This window comes from Embiotoca jacksoni, unplaced genomic scaffold (genome assembly GCF_022577435.1).
Source record: "Embiotoca jacksoni isolate LCO1_2020_lvr unplaced genomic scaffold, fEmbJac1.0.p SCAF_57, whole genome shotgun sequence".
NCBI lineage: Eukaryota > Metazoa > Chordata > Actinopteri > Embiotocidae > Embiotoca > Embiotoca jacksoni.
Genome location: NW_027185411.1, coordinates 1,796,924 through 1,813,827, shown reverse-complemented (window position 1 = coordinate 1,813,827; position 16,904 = coordinate 1,796,924). Strand labels below are relative to the sequence as shown.

Genomic DNA, 16,904 nt, shown 5'->3' with positions numbered 1-16,904 from the left:
ACATACAGTACGCATTGTTTTACAAATACCATGCAGAGCTGGGGCAACATTTTAAAATCCAGTCAAGCACAGAAACCCTTCACCGACGGGAAGCAAGTGATCATGAATCAGCAGTTAACAGAGCGAGAACGATAACTTCAGTTTATTACAAAGTTTACTCTCCCATTACTTCATTTTCTCATGACTTCATATGACAACTCAAATGAATTTCACCTCGACTGATATCGTGCACCAAACATGCTGGAGGCCATCACATCGTTCAGATTCTCTCATCAACTGATCTAAACCTACAGATGAACAATCAGTTCCATCTTCCACGGCTCCACGGAAGAAGAAGAAGAAACAGAAACTGTTGACAGAGGTCAAAGGTCGTACAGCGGCCAACCCTCCCACCCCCCTCCTCCGGGAAGTGAGCAAAAGACCCATGTGGCTAACTACTCTATGATCAGTGCGAAAAAGGAAAAACTAAATAAAAACTCAGGATGGCGTAAATGAGGAAAACCCCCGATGCACTGAAGATTAAAACTAAACCACAGAACAATCTTCATCCCGCTCACACCCCAAATCACAAACAAACAATATGCAAAAAAAACCACACAAAGCAAAGTCTTCTCTCGCCCTGTTCACCGGGGTCGGGCTCGGTGGTAAACAAAGCAAGAGGTTACAAGCACTTGTTTATTTGTTTACACTGAAGAACCCGTCAGGTTGCTCTCTTTTTTTTTCAGGTTGAATTTTGTTGAAGCGGTTATCGCCACGAAACTCCTCATCCGAACGATCATCTTTCAAACGAGGCCTTCAGCACTTCACTCAGAGGTTCCTTCACGTCGTAACGGCATCGAGCGTCGTCACTCCTACTCCAGGGAAGAGAACATGAATCACATTCTCGTACAACGCCACTCGATGAACGACGACGCCGATGAACTGTGGTTTATCAAATTCAACTTCTGCTCTGCACTACTCGTGAAACACTTTGAGAACTATTTCCCACATTATCTTGCATTTGAATTGTTTTTGCAGGCAACGTTAAATATGCAAAGAAATTCACGATGGTCTCAACAGGGATCAGCTTTACGCTCAGTAGTAGCTGCTGACGGTGCTGATTCAGCACTTCCTGCTGCTGATACAGGATGTCTGAGCTTTGTTTCAGGTTTCGCCTCGTTTTTTTTTGTTTTTTTTTTATACTACTGATAACAAAGCAAGACGAAGGAAGTTGCGAAGAGCCGTTCAGAAGGAGCAGCCTAGTTTTATCTTTGAGCTTTGAGTACAGTCAGGATCGAGTTTCACTTTTATTTACCGGCAGTTAAACCCTGAGCTCCCTGCTGATATCTGTTTGTCTGAGTGGACATGTGAGCACATTCAGCTTATTGAAGAGCTATTCTGTTGAATGTGTACTGATTATGCACGGTACATATTTTCTGTTTAGATTTAAAAAAAAAAAAAAAGAAGAAGTAATTTAATCAAATCAAATCAAAATAAATGATCAAATAAAAAATAAACTGCACCAGTTGTTATCAGCATGAACTACAATTTGTCTGAATTAGCCAAATGCCTTCAGCTGAGACTTCACAAGAAAACAGACTGGAATTGGATTAGATTCGGTTGGTGTCCGATGTAAACTAGAAATCACTTTCTTACAGTCCTTTAGGATGCACGTATTTTATAAAGGGCTTTAGGAGTCAAACAGGAAAAACCGTGTCACACACAGATCTATCCGTCGTTTCCAAAAAGCTACACGTTAAAAAGAATTTGTCCTGCTGTGATTTTTAGGCAACGAAGAGGTTAAAGTCGGACGCTTCGCTGGAACTCTGACAACTTTGCTCATTAAGTGGAGCTCTCCGCAAGCTGCCTCCAGTGCCCCCATTTACATTTATAAGTCATTTACATAAGCACTTGCACTAATAGCAATAATAATGTAACACAGTGTGTGCACTTTTCTTTTCAGAGCCGCTTCCTCCAAGAATGAAATAAAAGTGTAATTTACAATGTAAAGAGTCGCATTCGTAACGCCGAGGCAGGCGCTCGTCGATCAGTTTGGACGTCCAGTCTTTTGTTGGTGGAAATGAAATGAAATGTTTTTATTCGAGCTATAACGGACAGCGTTTTATTTGAAGGTTTTTCTGGTATTACTGACAAAAAAACGGACTATTATCGACTTTGTGGAGGTAGTAGAATTTAAAAAGAGCAGTTGGAATAGATTATACAGGTGGACCTAATAAAGTGGCCACTGAGAAGCTGCTGCCGTTAGAGCAATAAGTAGACATCATAATATAGGACAGGGTTTTTAAAGCAACTAAATCAACAACCAAATACACATAAAGTTAAAAAAAAAAAAAAAAAAAAAAGTATTATTAAGACTTTAGAATTTCTTTTTAATTAGTAGGTGTTTTATTTTGTTCTAGAAGTTGTTTCAACTTCTTTTTTTTAAATCTGCTGCTGGCATCAAATTCAAAATAAGCACATATTTTTCATAAAACAATAACATTTCTCCGTTTCAACATCCGATGTTGTCTTTGGTTTATTTTCAATTAAGTTTGGGTTTTACTTGATTTGCAAATCATTGCATTCTGTATTTATTTACATTTTACACAGCGTCCCGACTGTTTTTGGAAACGGGGTCGTACCTGGTTACCTGGACTTGAGCAGATGACCTCACTGATTCACACTGATGAATATCATCCGTGGTTACATGTGCATAAGAGAAGCTGACCGTTGGCCATTCAATGCAGTTAAACCCTGAGCTCCCTCCGGACATCTGTAAACAAGTTCCTCAATTCTTCAGAAAATAACCCGACTATTGGCCACTCTGTGTTTACATAAGTGTAAATACATCTTCCATACGCAGTACCGGATCTTTCTGTGCCAGAGATGGAAATGTCTGACTGTCATCAGCTGTCATCAGAATCATCGACTTCTTTTAAATCACTTCTTAAAACACATTTTTATGGAATTGCTTTTAAGTGATGTCGTCCTTTTGTGTCCTTTTATGCAGTTCTTTTGTTCCCCTGTTTTTGTTTGTTTATTTTATTCATTTATTTATGTGTTTGTTTTCTATTCCATTTGCTCGTTTTGGTTATTTGTTTGGTTTGTTTGGTTTCCTTGTATTCATTACCTTTATGGTTTGGTCTTTTTTTTGCCTCCTGTTTTCTTAAATGTTTACCGGTATTGACGTTATGTACGACCATGCTTTGCTTCTCTGTAGAGCACTTTGTAAACTCTGTTTTTAGAGGTGCTATATAAATAAAGTTATTATTATTATTATTATTATTTCTCACTGAGGACCAGGAGAGAAGTGATGAAACCAAAGCTCAGCAACCTCACCGACGAACTCGTCAACATGAACCGTTGGAAAATGCTCACCTTCGATCCGGACACTAAACACGGAGATGTGCACAGAGGACGGCACGAGCGACACCCGAGAGTCGGCGGAGCAGAAATAATCTACTCCTCAGATGCATGTCGATGTCCTGAAAACCGAAATGACAGACTCAGAGACGCGGCATTGACTGACAAACATACTTCACTGACCGCTGAGAAAACTGCATGTCTGTCATCTCAGTCCGCCAACGAGACACCCCGACAGCCTCGGCTGTAAAACATCCCCACAGAGAACACGTGGACTTGATTAATTTAAGTCACAATCACCTGAACGTGTCCACAAAAAAAATGTGTCCCGTGTTGACAACCTGCAAGTGTTCACGTCACCCGGAAAGCCGTTTGATCAATTGAGGATGAAATAACTCGGCATTGAGAATATAATACTGCAGCCGCAATACAACATGGATTTTATTCACAGACTGTATCTGAAAACAGACGTGGCCTCTCGGTCCGAAAAGTGAAGCCGATGCAAATGTACCTGGAAGTGCGATACATCCAAGGACCACTAGGGGCTGGATCCAAATAATAGACTCTAATTCAAAAAGCATTCAATTCTCTCCCGAAATAAATAAAAAAGTCAATCCACTTTTTCCACCAGTTTTTATGGTGCCAGCTGGTGTTCAGTGCTCTGGTGGTCCTTCTGAAAATAACTACATCATTAATTTTGACCTGGTTTGATTGACATGCCCGGGGTGCAGTCTGGTTTCCAGGACAGGTGGTCGGGTTACAGCGTCCTCAGGTTCTCAGCATAGACTGGACATAAAATACATAAAAGTGGACGTAGCCTCCGCTTCTGAAAAATGAGGCCTTAAACTGCGATACCACCGAGTACCACTAGAGGTCGTCTCCAAAAAGACTCCAGCTCCAAAGACTCCCGTTCAATTTCTCGAGTCAATACAATTCCTCCACAAGTTATCGCGGCGTTGTTCGTTAAAGTCGCTTCTTATTACTCGTTTTCTGGCCGTCCATCTGAAAATAATCCCGTTATTAATGAGAAAATAAGCTTTGTCGTGTCTGTTTGATTGACAGGCCTGAGGTGAAAGTCAGGTTACGGCTGTCGGTGGGCGGGACGTAGTATCGCCTCAGAGAGCCACTGCCCCCCCAACCCCCCCCACCTGTCCATCAACAGTTGGATCTTATGTGACTATCAGCTTCATATCAAACTAGATGGTTATAACACTGAAGTAGGAGATAAATATCAGTTGCTTTTTAGCTGTATTGTATTTTTAGCTATAATATTGCTGCTTTTTTTTTAATATATTTATGTTAAAAAGTTTGTGATTCTATAATAGGTGCATCTTTTATTTTATTCTCACCTGTGAATAAATCTTTCAGTCAGTATAGTTTGGACAGAAAAACTCTGCTTCACCGAATCCTTTTTCTTGTTTTTGTTTTTTTGTTTTTCTCCTGTTTGGACTATAAAGAAAAAAAGAAGCAGTAATGAGCATGGAAAACAATTTTAAGCAACCATTCACACATCTATTTGTTCTACAATCCTGGCATAATACGGAACGTCACTCCCATTCAAACGTAAGTGTGTGTGCCCAGGCTGGCGGTAAGCAAATAATGTCACTCTCGCAGCAGGCTTTGTGCTCTGAGGGAGACGAGCCCCGGTGGAATCGAACCGCCGCGCAACCGTTTCAAAGTCCCGGTGCCGCTTTCATTTTCGGTCCCCCGCCTTTTGAACAATCCCAGGAAGTCTAGCCTTTTTTTTTTTTCATTCCCACACTCAGTGAATGAGCTAAAGAAGAAATAGACATAAGGTCACATTAGAATAGAGTCTTTTATTTTATTTTTATTTATTTATTTTTTACAAATGCTGTTTGTTTTTCCCCACACAACATGTAAATGCGTCGGACCAAATCCCTCCGTCACACACACACACACTTCAAATCTACATATCAGGAACTACATGGAAAAAAAAAAAAAAACCCAAACAACCTTTATGACACATCAAACTATGAGTTTATCTGTAGATGAGATTTGAAATGTGGAACACTTGCAAATGTTACGGAAGAGATAATGTGTCTAAATGAGAAGCTATTTCTGAAGAAGAAAGTATTGATATAAATGCTTCGGCAGCCGTTCGGGAAGACGTTTTTTTTTGTTTTGTTTCGTTTTCTCTCCTCCTCATTTCATCTGTGGCAGATATTGGAGACAACCTTGGGCTCTGACCACCGCTGCGTTTCAATCACAGGATGTCTGAGCAGACGGATCGATGACGGAAGGCAGGTGGAGATTCTCCGGCTGCTGTTGTGGCCTTACGCGCCCTAATTGGATGGTACATGAGTGTTTTACTGAGCGGTGGGCCTGTTTTCCACACATACAATCAATGGGCTCGTTCCCGTGCCCAGCGGCTCAGACAGCCCTGATCGCATGGGAAACTATCCTTGAAACTTCTGGGCGATGTACATTTCCTGTGTCAAGCTGCTTTAATCGAGCGTCAAATACAATTACGCCCCGACCGAAGCTCTTCAACAAATGCCACAAGACCTAATGAAGCTGGGAACATACGTGAGGACTTTTAAATTCCCGACACTTTCCCTCAAAATCGCACACATTCAACTGATATTTGCAGATTACGAAGTTCAAAATGACAGTTAGCAGTTTAAAGTGACGAAACCAAAATGAAATGAGTTCAAATTCGGGTTACGATGCCGATAGAAAACGTGACGTTGCGACGGCTAGAATTCTTTGTTCGGACCAAACGTGAAGCAACTTTCTGCCTCTCGTCGCTCCCGAGTGTGTTCCCAGCTGAAGGTCATGTACTTATGAAAGGAACCTTTAATATCTGATTGGACAGAGATATCACACCTTCATCCCCATCGCCGCTTCAGACTCTACCGGGTTGTTGCTATGCTGAAGCACAATATAAACATAATCTGACACGGGAATAAACAACTGCCGCTGATGCGGTTCTCTTCTGATGGAGGTCTAAGCATAATTAAATCCTATTTAACGCGCATTGATTCATCAAGTGAAATTCCAGTTTTCGTTCAACATCCGTCAATTATCTGGAAGTCTTATTACAACCCTGGTAGAAATCGATCGGTCTCTCCTGTTCAAAGTGCCCTTAATATACACGTGCACGCGTCCACAGGAGCACGTGCACACTTTTGGTTCGACAGAAGACCACATTACCTCCTAAATTATCTGATAAAAATCTCATTTAAAAAGTGAGCTCTGGGTATAGAAATAGCTTTTCACGTGTGCACCCCCCCCACACTTGATCTTATTCTTATCCATCATATAGATGTTTTGTCAGTGCAATCAGATTAAAAGTAGTGCAGTGTTTTATGTCTTAAGATTCTCCCCAATCCTGCCTGAACAAATTCTATTAAGAATTCAAAGTTAAATTTTTAAAGTGCGTTTCTTTTCTTTTTTTTTTGTCACCTATATGTTCCAAAACCTCATAATTAGTAAGTAGTTTAATACCTGTAAGCTCGCTGAGCAGAACAGAGGACTGCATATATGAATGAGAAAACGTATTAATGTGCAATGCAAAAGGATGGAGAAGTTTCAACTTCTTGCTTTGAGTGGATCAGAAACAGAAAGTCAACCCCCTCCCCGCCGCCGCTCCCCCCGACAGGCCTCAACTGTTTTCGTTCACCAAGCGCGCACCATTAATGCCGCGATAGGTGACCCGGCTGGGCCGGACCAGCACGCCGTGGCCCGGGCGGCACGTGAAGTAGCGGCGGCCGCCCACAGAACCGTCATTCTTGCCCTTGGAGCTTCGCAGCTCCAGACCCAGCCAGAGGCCCGGGGCGAAGTCTGCCGTGCCCAAGTAACGGATGAACGCCATCTCATTGGCGCTGCTCAGCAGGACCTGCGTGCCCACGTGGAGGCGGACCTGTCCGTCAAAGGTGGGGGAGGGACTGGATCCCGCCGTGCCGCCGGGAACGCCGCCGCCGCTCCCGCCGCTCAGGGTGCTCCAGCGCCGGCGGTGGGGGTTGGAACGACTCCTGCATTCGTTTTGGTTTTTGTTGTCGAATTATGGGAGCGAAGGGAGAAAAAAAAAAAAAATACAGCAAGAAAGATTTATGAGAAAAGAGAAACGGCGTGAAAGTCGGAGATTCATGGGAGCTGTGTTTGAGGGATTGATCTTCAATTCCCTGTTCTTGCTCATTATAACCACAATCATGCATCGGCCATTTAAAAAAAACAGAAAAAAAAAAAGGAACCCTCTGCTGACTAATACCTCTGCTTCTTATCATTATTGATTCTGTCGGGGCTGCAGGGGATTAGGGTGAAGCCCAAACGCTCGGGGAGGGAGGAATGCGAGGGACGCACCTGGTCACGGGGCTCCTCCTGCTCGTCTCCTTCGGAGCGGCGATGGCCGACGAGGTGCTGAAGCTGCGACGAATCGTCCCTGCGCAGCAATCACAAGAGTCAAGTCCTCCCTCACAGACACTTGCACAAGACTCCCTTCACACGCGCTCACAGAATAATACATTCAAATAAATCTCAGTCAAAGCTTGCAATGAAGGCAGAAGTCTCACCGCTGAGAGGATGACTGAAGCGAGAGGAGGTGAGCTCTGAAAGGCAATCGACAGATCCGTGGATCCTGGGAGGGCAAAAAGGAAACTTGTAAGTTGAGAATGAGACAATCAACTGTGCAAATCTTTACTGACATTGATCCACAGTTTGTATCGGTCAGCAGTTTAAATAAATAAAAAAATTAAAAAAAAGCATTCAATAATTCATTTAATAGCAGCACATACCGAGTCTGCTGCTCCTCTAATTTAAAAAAAAAAGACCACCGCTGCCTGCACAAGAGCACCTGCACCGTTTATTGGTGTTTTCTTAAGCCACTATATGATCACATTAATAATTACATTAGAAGTCTGGAAGCTGTTAAGAGTCAGAGCGCCCATAATGAGAAGCAAGCACAAGAGGAAGTGGTGTTTAAGGGATGGGAATATAGAAACTGTGTGTGTGTGTGTGTGTGAGTGATAATCTTCATTAGACAGCAGGAGAGCATGTGCTCAGCTGAGCTCACTTTGTGCTCCGAGGTTAATTAGGGGAAGAAGAAAAAAAGAAAAGACAAAAAAAAAAAAAAAAAAAAAGGAGGAAAATGACATGAATAAGGGATGACAAGAAAACACAGGAGCGGACTTCCACAAATATATTTTATTTATCTCAAGGAAGGTAAACAGTGGGGTTACAAAAAAAAAGAAAAGAACAATGAGAAAATAACGAGGAATGAAGATATGGGAAGAGAAGAGGAACGCGACTCCATGAACGGTGGATCTGCTCTGAGATGGAGCTCTCGGCAAAGGAAGGAGAGGAGACTAATTACACCAACAAATAAAGGCGGGACGCGTTCATTTAACCAGCAGTCAAACAATTCTGGTAAACCGTCTCGCCTTAACAGCAAACAATCAGCACTTTTAGAAGTCAACCGCTTTTTGAACTGCGATGGCTTTTATTCCTGCTATTAATATTAATATGCCATCAATTATTAAAAAAAAAAAAATAATAAAAAAAGGGGTCAACAGATTTAATCCACTTGCAAAATAAAAACCAAACGCTGTGTGCCAGTGAGTAACGGAGTGGTTTGTGCATATGAATGCCAGACATTGCAATATAATAACTGCAGATTGCAGTTTCCTGATGGCCCGGATTAAATGAGCTCCAGAAATAGCCACCATGCCCAGTCTGACGTGCAGAAATACGACGGCCTCCAGTGAAGTCTGCGCGTGCACTATTTGAACCGGTCAACACGGGTCACTGCGAGAGCACTTCCTGCGTTGGCGTCACTTAAATGTAAAACATAGTTGTGGCCGCAGAATAAAGCAGCTTTTTAAATGTCTAAATTTAAAGACACCTAAATGCCACCACTGTGGCTGCTCAGTTATGATAATTATATCATTTTGGTAAACCATGATGCTGTTCACCTAATAATTCCGATATTTAAAGTTTCAGGTGCAACACTTCTTCTGAACAGTGATGTCTGTACGGGGCAGCTCTATAAACAGCATGTGATTGCACAGGGTAGTTTAGTGTGTTGAAGAGTTGTGAAACTATCCGTTGAGATGTGATTCGGTTTACCCAACAGCTGGAACACCTGGAAAACAGGTGACCAACTAAAATGACGGGAATTTCTTTGGTTTGGTTGAAAACCGACGGGGGTGTTTGGAGCCGTGTTTTCCAGCCCTCCGCTACCTTCATCACCGTGTTCGTGAATATCTCTTGAGAGAAGGCTTTTCATCGCGCCGGTCGAGTTCAACAGACTCTGAAGATAATAGGACACGGAACATTGAAGCCGTTCTGTTTACCTCAACACAGCAGAACTGATTTCCCTTTATCTGTATTTTACATACAACCAGTGCAGCTGACAGAAAATGAACACTGCAACAGTGTGACGAAGGAAAAGTTCAACTCTCTTTTCTTTTTCTTTTTCAAATGGTCTGTTTTCCATTTCTAAAACAGGACTCTAATATTGTGTTTATGAATCTACGGCACAATATGACACTTAACTCGGACACAAATGATGACAACTCGTACCAAATCAAGCATCAAATCCATTAGTATTATTCAGATTACTTGCTCACTAGCAGTTTTCTCAGGTCATGGTTGAAAACAAATATGTTTTATGTTTTATGTTACAGACATAATGGCTACTCTAAAACACGTCCTATTAAAATGTATGCTTCAAGGTTTACTTTAATTATAAAACACATTGAACAAAAAGTTCTGAAATTTGCGTTTGGTAGATTATTTCCGTTGTAACACTGCTTCTTGGCAATAAATCGTACACCGTTGGAAAGCCTGTTTATTTCCCTTTTAAACAGAGCCCCATTTGTAAGGAACATTTGTGGGATGAGCAGCACAGCTGAGTACGTGGGTTGCGCCCATTAAAAATTAGCCAAATCTTTTCTGCCAATACCAAACAGCTTATTCTGCTGTTGATATTGACTCTTGTTTGGTGTACAATTTATTGCCAAGAAGCATTGTTACAACAGAGAAATAATCTACCAAACGCAAATTTCAAAACTTTTTGTTCGATACTAATATGTACTAATATACTAATGATGTTGACTCCGGTTACAGTGGACTGGATGCACAACCTGACCAGACCGCTTACAGCACAGCTTTCTCAGAACCTCATCAGACACCTCAACACCTACAAGTGTATTTTAGTTAAGAGGAGTCCCGGCTGTCTAAAACAAGACAGATGTCCATTATACGTCTAATAGATGCAAATACTTAACATCGTTTCAATATCTTGTAAGCTGCTGTGATTATACCAAAGACAATATTCATTGGCATCAATGAACTCAAATATAGTTACATTCATGTAAACATAAAGGACGATTAACATATTTATTTATCAAATTGAAACATCGCTAAAATGTGTCCTTACTGTAATAAAGGTTTTTAACACACTAACATGGAGCTCATTTTATACAAATGTTAATAAAACGGCTCAGAAGCTCGTGGATCGTCACGGAGAGTTATGGATGACTTCGTATAAGTCACAGATACCGTACCAACGTCTTGGATCATGTATTTAACACGTATTCGATGGGTAAGTCTCAGTTTCATGGGAGATCGAGCGATGGCTGCAACGTCACACGTTTTTCAAACATTCGGCAAACAAAACCAAAAACCAGGTGACGATGTATGAAGTTCAAAGAAAAGAATGATTCACGAAACAGCCGTCAAAATTAAGATGGCTAAAAAAAAAAATGAGATAAAAACCAAGACAATTAGTGAAAGTCACAGTCTGAAATCGCAACCTCTTGAATTCAAGTTCCAACTTTAAACTATTTAAAGAGGCTGGAGCAGAAAACTCTCTTTCCCCATCTCTGTCCATCCACTGAGGACAGATTCCACGTGTGTCTTGTGATACGAGATCATAGAAGAGTCCATCAGAGTCTCTTGTTCCAGATCTTGAAACACATTTTCAGTGATATATGGACAAACTACCACAAGTGCTATAAATAGGCTCAAAGTAAACCAGCACAAAAGAACTAAGTATAAAGTAAAGATGAAATACGTCTCACACTTGCGTAGCTGACAGCAGGTCTGACAGGTGAAGCGGTGGAACTCTTATAAACTCCTAATCTGGGTTTTATGTCCCGTCTCATTCGCAATCTTAACACGACAATATAAAAGTCAATCAGCATATCACGGTAAAAAAAAAAAAAAAAAAAAAATCAATCATGCACTAAAGTAGAAGATGCACGCAACATTTTGATGTACTGTCTTATTGGCATTTTCTATACTCTGTTGTGTAAATATAACCTTCCTCACATATCCATAATCCATATTTAAAAGCAGGGAGGAAGGCGTCTGGCTCATTACGAGGTGCCGCATTGAACCGAGTGGAGCCCCGGGCTTCACGTTTGACAACCCTGACTCGAGTTAATCACCACGATACAAGAACACTGTTTGCCGCACAGAGGCCAAAATCAAATGTGTCAGCCTTCACACAAATGACACTGTCAAAGGAACTCATTAGTGCCATCAGATGTATTGATGAAGCCAATGAAACGCAACCTCTGGGTTTTCAGGACCTATCGTCACATTCACGTTGTCCAATCCGCTCTGAACTTTGAAAGATTTTGTTGAAGGTACTTGTTTCAGTAATCAGTTTTACCGCCAGCAAAAAAGCAAAAGCGGACCAATTCATCATTAGTGGGAAATTGAAGCGAGCTTAAAGGGCCGGCGCTCACCTTTGAACACGGGACGGAGGAGCGAAGACTCCGTGTTTGGGTGGGCAGCTGAAATACCTCACTCCTCCCACTGATCCATCGTTTTTACCACTCGGTTTGTCCAGTTCGATGCCCAACCAGAGTCCTGCAGAGACACAAAGACAGAACAGAAATCAAACACGCAGGCGCAGGACCAGTGGCGTCCGAGCCCATTTTAAATGGATGAGGAGAGATGCACCTTCAACAAGACCGGGTTAAATCTACTATATGTCTGGGTTGTGGCTGAAACGCTGGAGGACTTCTAATGTGAAATGAAGTCGCGGCATTTGGGAACCACAGGGAAGAGGAGGAGGAGGAGGAGGAGGAGGAAGGCCGAAGCCTCGAACCGGCCGTGCCTCTCTGGAAGGTGACGGGGCGAGACAACCCCGGGAGGCCGAGGCAGGCATCATTAAAATAATAAAGCTGTGTGGTCATTCATAAGAGAATTGAAGCAGCAACGAAAAAGTAACGCAAACGTTTCCACGAGCAACTAACTAACGAAGTAACATTACCTAATTACTAACTAGTCAGTAACATGCAAAACACTCGATATAAACACAGCTTATGTAGTTCCTCATGCAGTCACGGTTGTTGGTGTTTACAGAAGCGGCTCCAACCAAAAATGCGTATCAGTAATGTAATGTTGCTGATGTTGTTTGCGGTTTGTTGTAAATATCAGATGTTCTATCGAGACGATTATGTTCGCTGGATAAACAAGCTGAGATGATTACAGACGAGCAATCAGCTGTTCACTGATAATGTGGCTTCCAAACGTTTGTCTTGTAAATAATAATGATATATTAACAAACAACAGTATGCTGGGAAATTGGTTCCCATCTTTCCATGTCAATTGGCCACCGGCCTCCATCTCGAAGCAGCGCTTCCTGTGGAGTGAACAGTTCTCCCTCTGAGGCCGCGGCAAGAAAACAGCTTATTTCATTAGCTTTCAGCCACTGCCCTGTAAAGTGATGTGGCTCTTCTATGCAAGGCAGCATTTATTTTCCTGTCTCTTTATGATGACTTCAATACACATTGCAAGTGCCAAACTAAGATAGAGAGAATTCATATTCCTATGAAGAGCTTTTGCTACAGAAGCACAGTCCTCAGCGCACTGAGATAACAGAGCTAGCGTTGATTTACGAGTATCAAAGGAAACTTAAGACTGAAATCCCTTCAAACGAGATCCTCAGTGGCGAGATACATCCGAATTTATTCATACATGACTGACGCCTGGGTAGAACTACCGCCGAAATATTCATGAAAACTCAGAGCTGTTTTCTGTTTGGCTTTCAATGCCTTTTGCTCAGCAGCAGCTTTTTCAAATCTAATTTTTCTAAGTATGTTCTGTCCAACTCAAGGTTTGCAACTGCACTAACGTGCGACTTAACATGTAATGGAGTTCATACAAGATGAAAGAGACGCGTTTAACAGAGCTTCACTTTATCTCGGCGTCCACAAGTGACTCACTGTACAACAATGATATTGCGCAGAAATTTAATGATTATGCTAACAATTTTGACATTTCCTGCAACAGATCAAAAGAGAATAGAAGTTATCTAGTTAAAGAAAAAAAACGTGCACTCCTCTCATTTAATAGGATCGTTCATTCATCTTATTTCAAAGGATAAAACTTCTTAAAGAAAACTCAACCTTGGACGTGAACAATATGTCATTTTTATGGGGTGTTAATTTACCCACATTAACTTTCTTTAGTTATGTTTCTCGAGAGACAAAGCTCAGGTCATTTCACTTTTATACCTTCAAGGAATCAAAAACTTTCTTTCAGTCCTATAATGACGACACGGTTACCTAAACTGTGCAATCATTATAATTTATTTGGACAGAAACCACTAGCTCTCCAGTTTACTGCCCGACTAAAAATATCTGGATACGTTCAGGAAGAAAATTGTAGTAATTCTTTATGTCTTCCCTGAAAACAGCAAAGTAGGGACAGGCATGATTCAATAAAAGGATAATGAATATTTTAATATGGCTTCCATGTTCCTTTTGAAGTTCTTTTTAAACTCAAGCTGCCATAAACCCGACTCTGAACCATGGCAGAACTATGTTTTTTTAAATTTTTTATTGTAACACTAAACTGATTTTCTATAGTACGCTTTTAACACTTTCGCTGTATGAAATTATTTGCATGCATGTCCGATGTCAAACCAGTGCTTTCTTTTAATTATACACAAATTTATTTGATTGTTTAACTGTGATCATTTTATCCATACAAACAATCAAAGGAGTCGAATAATCTAATTGGCTGCAATATCACAATGTTTACATTCATTTAATTATTTATAAGTTTCAGCACATTCCTTGAAAATTTGACTTTTGTGAACATTTCCATGTATGAGACCCACTGCAAATAATCCAGTTCACAACCACTTATCATTTTCAGAGAAGTTAAACTGATGTTTCCGGAGAAATTTAGCCGAATAACATTTTTGTCTTTGTGATTCAAGCATGTGAATGATTGATAAAGATGAAATGTTTGCCTCCAAATATAAAGATTTTAGTGTGATTTCTCAGGGAGAACCGCAGTTTTAACAACTGACCTGGTGCAAAGCTGGTCTTTCCGTAGAATTGGACCACACCGGTTCTCTGGCCCACCACCAACACTCTCTCCCCCAGACGCACCTCGGAGCCCTCACACACCGAGCTGCTACCTGAAGGGGTTCGACTTCGAAGACCTGGAAGAGAGAGATCAACAACACCTATTTATCTGCCGTGATAATTACTTGTCAATTTGAAACAATTAGATCGTCATCATGATGGGAAGAAGACCTTCATACCTCTCTCTCTCTATATATATATATATATATAGAGAGAGAGAGAGAGAGAGATATACACATGGTGACGAGACCTGCAGCTGTAAGTGCTGTGGAGCCAGAAGAGGAGGGGAGGGCCGGTGAAGGCGTCGTCCTGGGACTTGGAGAAAAACGCTCTCTGCGCTGCCTGGCAGGGAGGCGTTGTCTCGGCAGTGGACGAGGTCGAGCGCCCGGAGCATGCCGGGAGTCCAGCGAAGAGGACGAAGAGGAGAGCGAGCGGGAGAGGATACCTGCGGGTGGAAAGACAGGAGATGCAGCGCAACGGTCAAATTTAGAGAAAAAAAATCCTGCTAAAGAAATGACCAAAACTGAACACAGAGTCAAAAGTTGAAACTAATCAAACGAATTCACACAAAGACATCAACACGGCTAGCCACGCACTACACATCGATCGGAAAAACGTGCAGAAGCTGTTGCATGTCGGAAAGTTGTTATCCACTCTGCTGAGAAAATCAAATAAAATCACAGCACCAAATGTGCACCTCCACTTCTTAATAATGAATCCGTCATCCATCCATCCATTTAGGCCAATATCAGGAACTCCTGTAATGCCATCGAAAAAATGAATTTCATTTTGTCTTTTATTCTCCTGGGTGTGACAGCGCCGACAGCATCAGGATCCAGACAATTACCACTGGAGTTTTCAGAAATCCAAGCAGCTGTGTCACATCATTGTACGGCAGTACAACTCTGGGTGAACTCAGTCTACCATTACCGAGGTCCAACTAAAGGCCAACATGCTAATCCCCCCCCAACATGAGATAATGAGATGAAGGCAGGACAATGCCCAATTTCACTCAAAAAAAAAAAGCTATTTGGGCAGGACCTCATTAAGCTTTTAACTTTCACGGACCTTCACAGGCCATAAGTTCATGAAGTGCCCAACTCTTCCAGGCTAATTGATTAAACCTGAGCCAAAGTGCTTTAAGAAAGGAAGATTCAGCTACAAACAAATTGAAACACAGGTAGTGATGGGCAAAAAAAAACTTCTCAGCCTTTTCCCAAATGTTGTTTTCAATTGTAAGGCTTGGCTAATGGGCCCCTAAGAATGGATGGTCATGGATGGTAAACAGTTGGAGCTGCTGATCCGGTCATTTCGGTCTGGACTGGCCGGGTTTTGGTTTCATGCCCAAAAACTTTAGGTCGAGGAAACTATACTGATTTCTATATGTATTCAGCTACTCAAATACAATTTTTCCAAACACCCAATCAGATCTATGTTCTTCTATTTAAACTATGCTTTGATAAACCACTGTGTATCCTGCATTCGTTTTCAGTCAAAGTATCAGTTTATGACATCCAGGACTTTCTTGGTTGGAAGAGATTTCTGTTACCGTTGAACTGCCCTGAGGTGGATTGTGATGTTGGATTCAAGTATTAAGGTGCATTATATATATATATATATATATATATATATATATATATATATATATATCAGATACTTCATACTAAATAGTGCAAACGCATTCCCACACTACATTCTGTGCTACAAGTGCATTAAAGCCGGCTCAACTATAGCTGCAGTACCTGTCGTAGTGACTGAGGTGTCGCCCTCTTGACCGGGACCAGGCGGGCTTTTTTGATTATCAGATGTTGTTTTAACAGATAAACCTTTCCACCCAGACACACAAAGATAACAGGGAGAGAGTGATTTATCTTTAGCACAGAGAAATAATCTTCAGATTAGAAGATTTGAGTGATAAAAGTCACTTTGACAACTGGCAGTATTATTGAGTTGTGCATTTATTAATTATTAAGATTGACAGGTTAAATTAACTGAACGAGGGAACCTATATAAAAGACTGTATATAATAAAAGTGGACGCAGTTTTCAGGTCTGAAAAATTAGGACGATGCTGAAGTGCCTTAAACTGCAAAACCATCGAGTGCCACTAGAGGTTGGCTCCATAGACTTCCATTCAACTAGTCTCAGAAACCCAAAGTCAATACCTTTTTTCCACAAGTTATCTCGGTGTTGTTAGCGAAAGTCGCTCCTT

The 16,904-nt window shown here is 41.4% G+C and overlaps 1 protein-coding gene across 5 annotated transcripts in view; it reads right to left on the bottom strand.

The window, feature by feature from the left end:
• Positions 1-5,139: 5,139 nt before the first annotated feature.
• LOC138212546 (CAP-Gly domain-containing linker protein 4) overlaps positions 5,140-16,904 on the bottom strand; it is a 31,758-nt gene continuing 19,993 nt past the window's right edge. For 4 of the 5 annotated variants that reach the window (XM_069172973.1, XM_069172971.1, XM_069172972.1 and 1 more), the window contains 7 exons: positions 16,436-16,519; positions 14,944-15,138; positions 14,636-14,770; positions 12,057-12,180; positions 7,875-7,939; positions 7,666-7,744; positions 5,140-7,337 (listed from right to left, as the gene is read on the bottom strand). In XM_069172973.1, the coding sequence (XP_069029074.1) occupies positions 6,968-7,337; positions 7,666-7,744; positions 7,875-7,939; positions 12,057-12,180; positions 14,636-14,770; positions 14,944-15,138; positions 16,436-16,519 (1,052 nt within the window). In that variant the 3' untranslated portion in view covers positions 5,140-6,967. The remainder of the gene's footprint in view (positions 7,338-7,665; positions 7,745-7,874; positions 7,940-12,056; positions 12,181-14,635; positions 14,771-14,943; positions 15,139-16,435; positions 16,520-16,904) is intronic. The other variant, XM_069172976.1, reaches the window with a different exon arrangement.